The 16128-nt window shown below is 37.3% G+C and overlaps 1 protein-coding gene across 1 annotated transcript; it reads left to right on the forward strand.

The window, feature by feature from the left end:
• Positions 1-6934: 6934 nt before the first annotated feature.
• LOC113651467 lies at positions 6935-9290 on the forward strand. The gene is made up of 5 exons (XM_047820011.1): positions 6935-7049; positions 7170-7523; positions 8609-8755; positions 8944-8975; positions 9077-9290. Exons 1-5 carry the CDS (start codon positions 7007-7009, stop codon positions 9131-9133), a joined length of 633 nt encoding a protein of 210 aa, XP_047675967.1. The 5' UTR covers positions 6935-7006; the 3' UTR covers positions 9134-9290.
• The last annotated feature ends 6838 nt before the right edge of the window (positions 9291-16128 follow it).

Genomic DNA, 16128 nt, shown 5'->3' on the forward strand with positions numbered 1-16128 from the left:
TTTTACCTTTCACCCTGCTGTCGTACACAGACACACAGATGATGATGATGATTAGGATCACAACACATATAATAATCTCACTCACTCATTTTCTACCGCTTTATCCGAACTACCTCGGGTCACAGGGAGCCTGTGCCTATCTCAGGCGTCATCAGGCATCAAGGCAGGATACACCCTGGACAGAGTGCCAACCCATCGCAGGGCACACACACTCATTCACTCACTACGGACAATTTTTCCCAGAGATGCCAATCAACCTACCATGCATGTCTTTGGACTGAGGGAGGAAACCGGAGTACCCGGAGGAAGGCGGGAATTGAACCCCGACCCTGGAGGTGTGAGGCGAACGTGCTACCCACTAAGCCACCGTGCCCCCCCATATAATAATCCAGTTGTTCCATCCAGTCTCATGTGAGTCTGAATCCTCTGATGAAGATTCTCTCTCATTAACACTGTGGTTTAAAACACACATTAAACCACACAGAGATGTCAGTACAGCGCTGAGGAAAACGTGTCCTCAAAGAAAATCTATCAAACATCAGACTACATTTACTGATATTGTTCAGTGTTTTTCAGCCATACATGCAGATGATGTCATCACTGATCCTTAAATAATAATCAGTGTTGTGCTGCTATAATAATATGAAGTGTTTTATTAAAGTTTATCCAGGAACAATAAGAGATGTTTTGAATTGGTGCTCACACCAGATTACGAAAAGCCCTGTACTTTAGACACACCCCCTTGTCATGTCATTAAAATCTAACCAGGTTCCTTTTTCCATCCTAATGTACTGCTTTTTCCAGATCATGTCAGATCAGAGTTATTGGTTAAGAACCATTTCAGTACTTTATCAGATCACAAGGCTCTTAGATGAGGATTAAGTGTTGATTATTGAGAGGAAGTGACTGAGTGTGTGCTGAAACAGTAGTGAAATACAGGACAGGAGGTGTGTGTTCTCCTCACTCAGTCTAACACAGCCATGAAAAGCTTTAGAATGATCTGTGGGAACATTAAACTGTGTAGTTCTCTCTCAACCAGGACTGAAAAACACTGACATCTACAGGAAACATGCTGCTCAAGTCACTCAGTAACTTTCCAGACATTTTAAACTTTGTGTACTGTGTGTCGTACTCAGTATCGTCTGAGATTAATCCACTTACCAACAACTGACAGTTTAACCTTCTGGACCAAGACCTCTGTGTCATTCTGTGTGTCATTCATCATGGAACTGCTGTAGAATTCTGTATTATTAAATCTGATGTTCTTCATCACCAAGGAACATTTTCCTTTAAGCTTGGCAGTGCTTACAATGTTAGCTTTCAGGATGAAGTAAGCACATACTCTGCCGATTTGTATGTTGTACCCGTATTTGGCAAGGAGTAGAAAATCTGCTGTCCCTCTGTACCAAGTCAGTGAAGCAGTACAGCTCTCCATCTCTCATCCGGCCAGGTATCTCCGTTAGCATTGAAGACTCACAGATAGTTCTCAAAAAACCGAGACTAAAGGGCAAAGCAGATAAACACTCAGGAAAGGCACATTAGCAACCGACTAACATCAAACAAAAGAAACAAACAAGACAGATGTGAGGAGCTTAACTTCTCTTTTACTCAATCAACCAGCTTATCTCAACATCCTGGTTTTAGAATTCTAGTCTATAGAATATACATACTATTTCAAAATAGTAGAAGCACAACATTACAAAAGAACAAAACTAAATGTTTCATTAAATGTAGTTACACTTCCATTCTAAATGGACAAGTGGAGCCAATGGTCATTAATGGCCTTACAATAATGTGGACTCAGATCCCCTCACACTCACAACAGGATGAAGTATGACTCACTATGAGATCACTTTTTCCACATCGCCTACATAGATCTAAATAAAGATATCCTTTCATGCAGACATGTGTGACATCTCTGTATCCGGCCTAAGTACCGAAACCCCATTTAAAGTCACCTTTCTCTTCTTCATCTTCAACCAATATGTGAGATCATCTAGGCCTGTTCAACATTTCATGTTCCGTTGTTATACTCATAAATAAACATCACTAATGTTTAAGTTAAAATATTATTTCTAAAGAAGCAGGTTGTTCCTTCAATTTTACTGTAATTCACACATAACACATAAATAATTAAATAATTAGCCAAACAGTTTATATGTAAAGGACATTAAACAGACAAAGTGAGAAATAAATAATTCAATGGTAAATAAAAAAACATAGATGTAGCTGCAGGTACAGTTGGGATTTAAAACTTTTCATGGCTTTCAGTCTTTTATGAGAACTGGAGTATTGTGGTGATTTGTTTTAGGTTGAACACTTGTATTTACATCTGGGAGTGCAGTAAAAATATTTTGTTTTCATTTAAAATACAAATCATATGACCAATTCATTAATCTGTTTTTTCTGGGTGTTTGACCAAGATTTATTCTTATTCACTCAACAGAGAGCAAATGGCCTTATTTCCTTGTCATGGTATTGTCCTCGTGTCCATGGTCTCAGTTCAGTGTTTTCTAGTTGGGTGTTATTTTGTGTTAATAAATCAGGTCTGTTAGCTTTCCCTGCTTTTGGGTCTAGTTTTATCTGTGAAATCATCCCATTTCTGATGGAAGGATTCCGCCATGTACAGATCCAGCAGGAGAGCATCACATGACATTTGCTTTTCACCTAGAATTTTTTTCTTCATTGCCATGCATTGGCTTCAATATGGAACACCGCTCCACTTACTGTTTGGGTACACTGGCTTACTTTTTGTCCTCAGAGGATGAAGTCAAGCCTTATAGGTTTTTGTTCATGTGATCTGTAACCTTGCTTCACTCCTGTTCCTGTGGAGGATGACAATCTTCTTCCTACTTTTCCCTGTGAGGGACACTGCCACGATCCTTGCCCTCAAGGGATGTCACGGACTGCATGTGCTTATGTGAACTCTATGTGAACTGTGGTTGCTGTTTTGATCTGCATATGAAAAACACAGTTTCAGAGTTGGTAGTAAAAGCAAAGAAGTAAAGATGGTATTTTATTTTGCTGCAGCAAAAGGCGTCTTCCATACAGTGTAGAGTGCCAAGTCTACACAGTGAAGAGGCAAAGATTAGTGATTCAGCTCTCTCTTTTATACCCTAGGTGTGTGCTTGTGTTTATGTGACCTCTGGGTCACCTCAGTAAGGTCAGATCTTCTCAAACACATGCACCAACACTCCCTTAAGTTCCCATCCTTTTAACACACGGAATGTTTATGGCAGGAATGTTTGTGGTAAGAATGTTTATGGTAAGGACATGCCCTCCTGTTCTCTCTCTCCCTAGTCTGACACACACAATTTACCATGAAAGCACATATAACACTCATGATATTTAAAATTTCCACTAAATTTCCCTCCTTTTAGTCCTTTCCTGTAGGGGATGATCTTTTTCCTACTTTTCCCTGTGGGGGATGCTGTCTGGCTAAATAGACATAACAATTAACACATGAGGAACAGGTGTGCAGAGGCAGGGAGGAAGAGACAAGGGGCGGGGCAGACACGTGACACAGAACATAAACAGAAGCACGTGGCCAAAGTCCGGGCTGGATCCTGACAGTAGCCCCCCTCAAGGCGTGGCTCTGAACGCGCCAGTCTAGTATCAACCCATATCCGATGGGGCTATGATCCCGGGGAGATCCAAGAGGGCAGAGCAAGGCACACGGTAAGGCAGGTGGGGGGCGGCGGGGTGGTGATGGTGGTTGGGGCAAGGCACACGACGAGGCAGGTGGGGGAAGTAAGGCACATGGCGGCACAGCCAGAGAGGGCTGAGTGACGTCCACAGCCGAGCTGAAGGGCCGAGTACAACTCCTACACACCGCGGCCAGACCCAGGTCCAGAAAACCAGAAAGGGGAAAGGGCGGGAAAAGTCCTCCACCACGGGTAAAATTTAAACAAAAAATATCACTAGGGCAAAAACATACTAAAACGCCCCCCCAACAGGAAGTGGGGCAGCGTCCTCCATGAGAAACTAGGAAGTGAAGCGACATATCCCACCAACACAATTAGGGAGATTCAGATGAACGTTATTGTTTATTGTGGAAACTTTGACATGAACTGCACTGTTCTGTTTACTGTATTGTGTTCCACATATATTTACTGTGTTCTTTCACACTGGTCACATTTCTCATTTTAACCCTTAAACACTTCTTATTTATTATAAACACTTATATAACCTTATTATTGTGGCTTCATACAGGATTGGTAACTGATAATGTTTCATACTAAATAAATAAGATTACAGCATTTGAACAGTAGGTGGAGGTTTAGTGTTTTCTTTCAGACTAGGTGTGTGTAAGGTGACCATGTTTGTGTGTGACTGAATAAAGCTTTAATGTCAAGTTTTAAAGAGTTTTTAGAGACCGAGACATTTAAATACAGGAAACATTAACAAGAAACATAAGGTAAAAAAAAAAATTCTTGTTAAATTTACATTTAAATGACAATCACTCTAAATATATGGACAGGGTTGCCAGGTTTCAGTAAAATTCCCAGCTGAACTCAACTAGAATCTGTTGCTGCTTTAAACCGTAGTTAGTTGCTTACTCAGTCACATCTAGCCTCAAGTGGATCTCATTTTATAGACTGTGTTGTGTTCTTGTGACATTGAACAACATATTTACAGTGTAATTACAACACTAAGCTTAAACACATAACACTGATCAACAAGATAAATAAACTAAAGTAGTTTTGAAGCCAGATTGAGAATAAAGACTTTCTTTAATCACAGAGGTTCATTTATGTTTTATGGCAGTCATGTGACATGTAGGCGGTTCTGTACTACATACAACTCTACAGTTATATAATAATTCTATTATAATTACAGTATTTACACAAAACATCACTCTACAGTTATATCAGGTTCATTTATGTTTCACTGCAGTCATGTGAACTCATCAATCATCGGCTGTAGATTAAACCCACTCAGGAACTCTGCCATGTCTAACACACATCCTCCACTGTACATGTGAACAGACACTTAGTGCAATATAAAGTCTGTTTCTGCTGTTTTCTAGTTTAACTTCTTCAGCCACGAGACTCTACATCCTGTCTCCTGTTCTGTTCTGGTGTTTAAATCTCATTTTATATTCTCAGATTTATTCTTACAACCCATTAGTTTATTAGTTACTTTAATCTACATTCCTATAAGTTTCATTTCCTGCTGGAATGAATAGATGAAGGATGAAAATACTGTGTAAAAAAGTACACTTAACCCTAACCCCAAGACACAGGGAGAACCTGCAAACTGGGTAAGACAGAGATGGGAACTGGATAATTTAACTGGATCACATTAATAATACAGGCTGCCGCCCCCTTCCCCAGGTTTAGGCAAAATATTCTGGAACAGTTTATATTTATTCCAGGTAGACACATTTAAGAGGCAAAGACAAAGACAGGTCAAAAACAGGCTGTGGTTAAACAAAGTTCAAAAACTGTAATGAGGTCCAGGCCAAAAAAAAAACAAAAAAACAAGCAGCTTAATAATGTCATGGACAAAACTGAACTGAGAGGATACATCACACTGGACACAACACACAAGGGTTAAAATACATACATAAATTAAGTAAAATACAAAATACACAAACAGGTGAAATGAATCATGACACACAAGGAAAATATGCAGTGACAAAACAGGGGCAGAGACAAAGGATGAACCAAACAAAAACACAAAGATTTAAAAGCCCAGCTAACAGTAAAAGGACCAGACAAACACTGTATTCGTTAGAGTTATTTTACTGTGTTCATCTTTAATATTTTAATCAACCACAAAAAAACACACACTGCAGAGGAAATGACACATTGCTTGATAAAAACACAGTCTTTAACCTCAAAGGTCTTAGTAGCTGTTACTAATATTAGTACATGGTAATTATTAGCTAAACTAATTTAACTCACAGCTTTTCACAGCTAGATCACAGCGTTTATGAAAAAAACACATAAATGATGAAATGTAAACAAATTAGATTATATTTTTAAATAATTAAACTATAAATAGCTGACAGAGCAAGATGTGAATGATCAGTGTAGAGATTAATGCTGTATATAAAACTAACACACATCACTGTGTTAATACACAAAGAGTGAAATCTAATCATGATGTTTCTCCGCTTCTTAAAAAAAGAGCTGTTTTTGCGGATCAAGCTCTGAAGTAAAAGAGGAGAAGAAGATTTTTTTCTGCATCTGTTGTTGGTGTAATAACCAAACAAACTCAACAAATTCAACTGTCACTGATTTCAGCTTAACTACATTTATTTACACTAAAAACCATTGTCTGATGATTTATTGTCTGATGGCTTCAATTCTACAGCATGTATCAGGTCTGGTTTTATATAACTGACCACAGTCCTTTACATCATGTGTTAGGGTTAGGGTTCTAATTCAAATTCACATTTTATCATCACACAATCGTACACAGTACACAATTTACTGAAATGCTTTTTATGGCTGTCCTTGATATAAAAATAGAGAATAAAAATAAAAACAAATTAAAGGAATAAAAATAAGAGACAAATTAGATACAAAATAAAGAAATAAATATATATATATAAAAAACAGTACAATGTTATGGTACAATAATGTCTGAATATGGACACAGGACATATGTATATGTAAATATGACATTTTTTTTTTTTTTTTTTTTGATTGGTCATGATTGCTGCCACTTGGACTTTAAGCAAAGCCCTTAACTAGGGGTTCTGTATGATGGCTGACTCCAGCTTCTAAAGTTGAGATGTGTGAGGAAGGAATTTTACTGAGCTGTAATTTATATGTGACAATAATAAAGGCATCTTCTAAAAACCTTTCTTTACATGTAAAGAAAACTGATGAACTGTTAAGTGTGTCTGGATCTGTGTATATTGTAAGAACTAAGAGGGAATGACAGAGAAAAAACAGAACAGGATGTTGCTGACAGACTTGATCTTTTTTCTTCACACTAGATGTGTGTAAAGAGCAGCACTTGTTCTCAGTACGCTGGAGAAAGTGTGTGAGAAATGAACAAATTTCTGTCTATGTTAATTCTACAGATGTTGTTTGGTGAGTTAACAAATTAATTTATAGCAAACTATAAATGATTTACTAATCACGAGCTGTGAGAGTAAGTAGTGTTCAAGCTAGATGAGTGATCATGAATCTGTTTACGTGTTGTTCTTTCAGTGTTCTTTACACCATGTCTCCTTGAGATCGTTCAAATAGACACCGTATCTGTCGATCCTGGAGAGATTATCACCCTGCACTGTAACATATCTATTAAAACTAACTATACTCAGATACTGTGGTATCAACTGGGATCTGAGGAGGTGAAGCGGCTGATATCTGCTGAACAGGGGAAGCTGGATAAAAAGTTTATTCCTACTTATAATGTGAACGAGAGTCATTATGATATAACAGAAAGATGCAGTTTGGTGATTACTGACATTAGACAGACAGACCTGGGATTTTATTACTGTGAATGTAAAAAGGATAAGACACACATTCAGTTTGGGAAACCCATCAGACTGAGTTTTACAGGTTAGTAATACTTTATTTATTTTATTGTAGGTCCCTGTTTATTTTAATAGACATAAAACAGCATGTAGGTGTAAACAGATGACCGACCACTGTAATGTAAATTTTACTGATTTACTCAAACAAACATTTTATTGTTTTTAATTTGGTCATTTTTTTATAGTTTCTATCCTTTTAGATTTGGGGTTTCAGGTATATAAGATCTATGAGTTTAGGATATTTGCTGAGTTGAAAATGATGAATCACTTGTGATGTTAGAGCAGCATGGATGCAACTCACTTACCAAATACTCTATTCGGCCAAAATTATGAGCACCCCTGACCAACAAACTGTTGTCACAAAGTTGGAAGTTCAGAATATACAGAACGTCTTTATTAATTCTGTAGCATTAGTTTCCCTCAGTGGAAAAAACGTTCATTATTGAGAGAAATATTTTGCACAGTATATTTGTGACAATCTTATTTGTGTGGTTAATGTTAACATGTACTGTATTTAGAAAAGAGCATAAAACACAGACATACAACATTGTAAAAAAATAAACAATCATTTTACTGTAAAAAACTGGCAGCTGTGGTTGCCAGAACTTTACCCTTAAAAATACATTGGCAATGTTTTTGGTTATGTGCTGTATATTTTACAGTTTATAGCAGTTTAATTTACATGTTTATTTTGTTATAAATAGTTTATACCAGTAAAACCTCAAGGTTTCACTGTGTACTGTAACAGCTACATATGGTTGAAATGACAATAAAAGCTTGACTTGTACTCATAAAAACCTAAATCAATAATTATAATCCATTAAAAACAAAGATATCAATGTGGTCCCAAGAATTTTTAATAAAGACTGATAAGCATTTAAGAAGACAAAATGTTAATGTTTTTCTGTTTCACTGGTTTTTACCATAAATTCTACAGTTATTGCCTATTTTGTGACTTACAGATTTGTACTGTAGCATTTCTGTATTTTACCGTTAAATATACACTTTTTTTTTTACAGCACAGACAGCAACCATGATACACTTTCCTTTTTGAGCTGACTTTATGGTGTTTCTGAGTTTCAGATATCTGTGTTTCTCTCTGTGTTTCAGATGATCATAAGACTGATCAGTCAGACACACAAGAATCTGCACTTCCTGCACACTGTGGACTTATTACTATAATCCTATCATGTGTGTGTGCAGTTTCTGTCTCTGTAACTGTCATCTGTTCCTCTCTGTACTGTTCCAAGCTACAGGGTGAGAACTTTCATCTTAAAGACCACGCATGTCACACACATGTTCCTTTTATTATACTATCTTGTGGCAAGTCATACAGCAGCCTGTATACACTCGTGTACAATGACTGTGTGTAACAAAAGGTATTGTGCACTTTAGGTATTGTGAAAAACTGTGTTCTGAAATGTGTTTTTTGTTTCTTTTTTCAGAGGGTTTTTCTACCTGGGACTCAAACAATAAGGTACCAAAAACCTACGTGATGAAATGTAGCTTAAAGTCATGAAATCATGTCATCATTAAAGCAAAGTAAAAGCTCATTTTAACCTACATTTCACTCTGCAGGAAGCTGAGCTGGAAGCATCTGATTTGACCTCTGTGACTTACACAAGTGTCTCCTGATGGCCCAGATAAGGATAAGCATGAGGATCACAATAAACACAATACACAATAAACTTCCTACAAGCTGATTACATTACAGACACTGTGTACTAAATAATTAATGCTGTCTAATGTCTGCTTTTGATGGAAATAAAATGGGGCAAACTACTTCTACTAATCTACTCGTGATTTTTTTTCTACAACTGAATTCCGCACGTGATTTATTTTAAACTAATAGGAATTTTTCTACAGTGATGCAGGAGTGTAACACATGTACAGTGTGATTCTGCTGCCACCTGCTGGATGGAGTGAATTTGAAGGACTTCAGAAAAGGACATCTTGTCACTTTAGAGAGATCATTCTATATACTGCATGCAGATAACACACATGTACAGACATTATACATGAAAAGTGAGAATCGTATTTTAAACAGGAGAGGAGAGACAGGGCCATGTGGGTCTGTGGGTGAGGATCAGGTCACTGTAACATTGGCAAGACAAAATTCCTTCCTGAATCACCTGCAGAATGTTGTACACATACAGGTGTACACAGTGTGAGACAAAAGACAAACAAAACAGAATGTCCAAAAGACATTGCACACAAAAAATTACAAGACATTATACAGAAACAGCGGAGACCAATGTAAATGCTGTATGTTCACACAATATTGCGTACAGTAATACTAGAATGAACACAGTGTCATAGCAGCAGGTCCCTGAGATAATGTATAGAATTGTGCTAAACAGCAAACGACTGAAATGTGAAGCAGCATGTAAACAGTTTGATGGATATATATTAGAAATGTGTGTATTTAAAATGTTGAAAAATATTTGATTCCACATTTTAATCATTTTTAGGAGAAGCCATGATCTTTGTGTAGACTAAAAGCAACGGCAGTTCTTGACATAGGTCACAAAATGTAATCTATTGATTCGTGTTCGTAGAGACACGTTTCCGTTTTTTACGTTTCACAAAGCACGGACTTTCGATCTAATGTATTGCAATAGGAAGCATCTTTCGTGTCTGCTCCACATTTTTCTTTCAGCCACTCAGAAGCATTGTTTTTGCTCATTTTGTTATTCATTTTTAAACTTTAAGCACTTATCAATTATTTATATTAATCTTTATGTAAGGGGGGACACGGTGGCTTAGTGGTTAGCACGTTCGCCTCACACCTCGAGGGGCTGGGTTTGATTCCCGCCTCCGCCTTGTGTGTGTGGAGTTTGCATGTTCTCCCCGTGCCTTCGGGGGTTTCCTCCGGGTACTCCGGTTTCTTCCCCCGGTCCAAAGACATGCATGGTAGGTTGATTGGCATCTCTGGAAAATTGTCCGTAGTGTGTGAGTGTGTGAGTGTGTGAGTGTGTGTGTGTGCCCTGTGATGGGTTGGCACTCCGTCCAGGGTGTATCCTGCCTCAATGCCCGATGACGATTGAGATAGGCACAGGCTCCCCGTGACCCGAGAAGTTCGGATAAGTGGTAGGGAATGAACTAATGAATGAATCTTTATCTAAATATTGTTTAGATACTCATTAGCATGTATGAGTCTACAAAGAAATGTCTGATGATTAGGCCACAGACCCTGATTGGACTCATAAAAACATCTTGGCTCATCACCATCATTGTCCTGTAAGAGAACAGACTCAATAACAGTCAGGTGACAAACATGTACATTACAGCTTTATATCTGACTGTGAAATGGTGACACTGGAGATCAAAGTGTTTATGAAGATCATCCGTCATACAAGTCTCAATGTCTAAGGGGTTGAAATATCTCACGTTTCACTTCTAATGTCTTTACATGTGTCTTATCTGGATGCATTACATAGAATGATCTCTCTAAAGTGACAAGATGTCCTTTTCTGAAATCCCTCAAATTCACTCCATCCAGCAGGTGGCAGCAGAATCACACTGTACATGTGTTCCACTCCTGCATCACTGTAGTTTACACCACAAACATATAATAACATTCATATTAGTTCCTTCACATTTTATTTTCATCAAAAGTCAGTAATGTACTTTAAAAATAGAGGAACAGGTAAACATTGATCAGACAGCATTAGTTATTTAGCACTCAGCTTCTGTAATGTTGTAATCAGCTTGTAGGAGGTTCTCTGCTTATTGTAATCCTCATGCTTGTTGTTATCTGGGCCATCAGGAGACAATTGTGTAGGTCACAGAGGTCAAATCAGATGGTTTAAATCAGATGGAGGGCTGTTCCCATAACTCCAAAAACATTTTCTAGCATATCGAGTAGAATAGTATGATCAATGGTGTCAGAAGCTGCACTAAGTTCAAGACCACACCAGGAAGGAGACACAACCCTGATTAGAGGCCAGTAACAGGTCATTTACCACATTAACCAATTCTGTGTCTGTGCTATGATGAGGCCTAAATCCTGACACATTTCATGAATATTTATTATATGTAGGTCTGAGCATAACTGCTGAGCTACAAAATTATAAAAGATCTTGGAGATAAAGGGGAGTTTCAGATTGGCCTATAGTTGGTCAAGGTTGGGTTTTATACCCCTTCCACCATAAGCGTATTTTTGAGCCTCTTGCTTGAAAATGATAATCTCAATTTAAAATGAGTTTATCTCTCTAAAGAGATGAATTACAAGGTGTAATTGAATAATTATGTTACCAAAATAAAGGTAAAGGTGTGTTTGTTGTTAAAACAAGTATAAATATTACCAGGTTAGTGTAAGAGAAAATGGAAAAAAAATAAAAATAAAATTCGCCTAACAAAATTCTACAATTATAGAGTATATATTTTTATTCATGCAGTGAAAGTCGAAAAACATCTCACTATTACCTGTTTCATGATTTATTTATCTACTGTGTATCAGATGTAGAGAGGATTTTGTAAAGGAATGTTTAGGTGGACTCTCTAGTGTTAGGTGTTGACACACCACTTAGCTACCAAACAATAAAACTTAATTTATTTATTTAAAATATATGTCACTATATGTGTTAATTCAAACCTAATAGATCTATTTAGGGTTTGTTTTAAAATCTACCCACCACTAAATACACTAGTTACTGTAATGTGTGTCATGCCACAGATGACCCAAAACTGAGCCCCGAGAGCAAGCAGCACTTCCACAATGTTTAGATCAATGTCTAGATTATTGTGCAACACCTAGATTACCATTATGAATAACAGCAACACCTCCTCCCCTGACCGTTAGGCTTCGCTGATATATATATATATATATATATATATATATATATATATATATATATATATATATATATATATATATATATATATGTATATATATAAAACTATAACCAGCCAGACAAACTTCATTTAATGCTTCTTGTTTGGATTAATCCATGTTTCTGTTAAACACAGAACACTAAAATCCTGATCAGTAATAATTAAATGAACAATAAGTGCTATTAGATATAAGAGATCTAATGTTTAATGTTTAAAGTCCTAGCTTCAGATCAAAGGTTGATGATTGAGTTTTATGCTAATCTAGTTACTAAAACAAATGTTTTGAGTAACGCTGACAGACGTGTCCATCTTGCACAAGTAGTAGGCCTACGGATTGCCATGATATTGCAGCACAAATCATTATTGATCCACCTTATGTTTCACTCTGGGCACACAGCTTGTCTAGTTTGTTGAAGTGTCTATAGGGGAAAGACTGGATTCCTTTTTATTTAGTTTTTATTTATCATGTTTTTAGGTTTATTAATTAGTTATCTCCCATCCCTTGGATTAGAGCCCTCACAAATGGCCAGATGGGTGATGATGCCAGTGACGGGTGAAAGCTAACACTAAGGCTTTCCCACAGGAGCACCACTCATATCATGTGTCACACAGGTTTGTGCTTCTCAGTGAATCACCTGCTGAGAAATAGGAAAGTGCTCTGATTATAGGATGACTCTTTCTTAAGGCATGTGAAATGAACAAGGCCTGTAGAGGCTCCAACAGCACTGGTCAGGTGTATACGGGAGGCCAGAACACCAGACATAGCAGGTAATCTTAGGGACTTAAGGCACACAGAGGTTCTCAAAGGAATTTTTACATATTGGAGCTAATGATTTATGCCTTTGTCAGTCACAGGTTAGTAAGAGTAATATTCTAGAGATGTGTAAATTAGTGAAGGTAATATACTGTAATATGCTCTGGTACTTTTCTGTCACACACACAACACCAGCTCCAACCCACCTGCACTCACCTCTTCACCTCTCTTCCACACCTCTCGTCTCACTGGACAGTTAACCCCAAGCATTTAAAATCCTGAACCCAGGCCTCTTCTGGATCATCTAATTTTTAACTGTGTCTTTTAAACTTTTATTCGAAATATATTTGTAAAGCTGCTTTTCACATCATATGTATCTGTTATTTTGAGGCACAACCAAATAAATAATTAAATAAATAAGAAAGATCATTTAATGATATCTGTGATATCAGCTGTTTTTCTTATAGAGTTATTTAAGCTTTAGCATATTCTGCTTTACTGTGTATTAACTATGAAAATACAAAGGTATACAAAGGTCAGGACATCCCCTATATCTGTCAACCTTTTATATTTATTTTGGCACTTGAGCTTGAGAAGGATTGTTGTATACTTGTTAGTGTAGGTGTTTGCTGTCCTACAGGGGCTTCAGTCACAACTGTGTAAAGTGATATCTCAATTTATAACCAAGGTAAAGTCTTTAGCAATACGCTTGGAAACTGTGGTCAACAAGCATGTTCACTGAGTTTATTAGTGCTAAAACCACAGGTGTTGATGAACAGGAAAAAATATCAGGTTTATGAGTCATACTTCATGTTCTCAACAAGTTGGTGTGTGTATCTGAGGCAAAAGCCACATTAATTATTAAGGCCTGAACACTTGCCCCCTAGGGTGAGGGGCACCAGTGGCTCTGGTACTCTAGTGTGCTAGTATGGATTGGCTCCAAACTACTTAGTGAAGTTTAACTGCAAAGCAATACTAAGAGTATGAAACATTTCTGTCTCATGAGGTCTAACTGACTGGTTTGATAAGAATGAAATTAAAATAAAATCATATGATATGGACTTTACACTTAGTAACTGCACTGATATGTTAAAGTCAAGTACCAAGCTGCATTGAAGCCATTTTCTATAAAGACAGATAAGGCAAAACCACACCATTTATATATGACATCAACAAAAATGTTCATCTTTAAATGTCCTCATTTACAAACTCTATGTATTTTAAATTCCACTGAAACTGTTTTTAGGAAGTCTCTGTAGCAGATCTAAGCAGGTGATCCTCCCTAGGTAGGTGTTAGTCAGTTTAATAAAATCTAATTAGATGGGGACGTGTGGTCCATGTGGAGTGTTTGTAGAACCAATCAGTAAAATGGTACCTGGCTGAAACATGTATATAATATATGTATGAGTCTCAAATTAATTATAATCTCTCTGTGTTATTTGCATATATAGTTTTACGTAGAATTATCTAGATGTTTGCTTTACAGAAACTAAACAAATCCTTTTTTATTAAAAAATAACAGACTAACAATCTGACTAGAACATTTCACTGCTACACAAGAGCAGCTACCACTGAATCAAACTGGAGCACAAAGAGAGGTCCACACTAGCGGCACAGTACACACACACATACACACACTAACACACACACACTAACACACACACACACACACACACACACACACACACACACACACACACACACACACACACACACACACACACACACACACACACACACACACACACACACACACACACACACACACAGACACGCCACCAGGTCAGGGAAAGTGAGTGACCACATCATAAGTATACATTCAGCATAACTGATGCTAATACAAAGCCAATCAGAGAGGTGGCACCAGCTCTTCACCCTCCTGGAGACAGAGAGAGAGAGAGAGAGAGAGAGAGAGAGAGAGAGAGAGAGAGAGAGAGAGAGAGAGAGAGAGAGAGAGAGAGAGAGAGAGAGAGGAATCAAATATTTGGGGTGCAGCACTTTTAGGGAGGTACGATGATAATAATAATAATAATAATAATAATAATAATAATAATAATAATAATAATATCTGCTATATTATTAGCTTTGGTAAATGTAAATGTGATATTTTGTCATGCTTATAAAGAAACCATTGCAGAATTTAATCTTGGGAGAGAGAAAAGAGGAAGAAAAAAAGAAAGCAATAAAACATGCAGAGTACATGCACATAACCAGCTGGTTGTCAGGACTCAGCCCGGAATTGTGCATGTGTTTATGTTCTTCGTCACATGTCTGCCCCGCCCTTGTCTGCTCCTCCCGTTTCCACACACCTGTTTCCCATTGCGTTTGGGTCCATTTTACACTGGTGTAATTCTCCACCTGCCTTTCTGTAAAATAAAAATCATCTTCTGTTCATCATCTGACTGTTCATTACACAGACTAATGACTAAAACATCTATAATCAGATATTAACAACAGGAAACTCATCAACATACATCACACTGACAGATACATAAAGTTTAATGATTAAAAAGTAGTCAAATTTATTCTTGTGTTACATTTATATATAGATTTATTGTGAACAACTACAAACTACTACAATTGCTAACTGCTAACAAGCTTTGAGGTTAAAAACTGCCCAGTGTGTGTTTTTATCCACCTGTGTGCTGTTTCCACTGCTGTGTGTGTGGTTTTAACATCAGCAGCAGAAACAGAAAATGAAAAATGTGTCATTGTGGTTTTGGTGCTTGAACAAACCCCATCAGACCATTTTACTGCACTTATGGTGTATAAACATAGAGCTTTTCTTAATCTTACTCTCTCTGTAACACTGGACATGTTATTAATCCTGTGTTCTCCACTAATGAGTACAGTCTCATATCTGCAGCTATAAACTTCTGATTTATTTATTGGCCTAAATGTGAGATGAAATTCTGCCTGAATGCAGCAGAGATGTGTGTGTTGTTTACACTGTAATGTGCTGAATCTCACCATCATTTACTGATCATCAGCATCGTAACTTACCATGAAGCTGAAATGCTCCTAAACATCAGACTTTATT

This window comes from Tachysurus fulvidraco, chromosome 10, assembly GCF_022655615.1.
Source record: "Tachysurus fulvidraco isolate hzauxx_2018 chromosome 10, HZAU_PFXX_2.0, whole genome shotgun sequence".
Classification (NCBI taxonomy): Eukaryota; Metazoa; Chordata; class Actinopteri; order Siluriformes; family Bagridae; genus Tachysurus; species Tachysurus fulvidraco.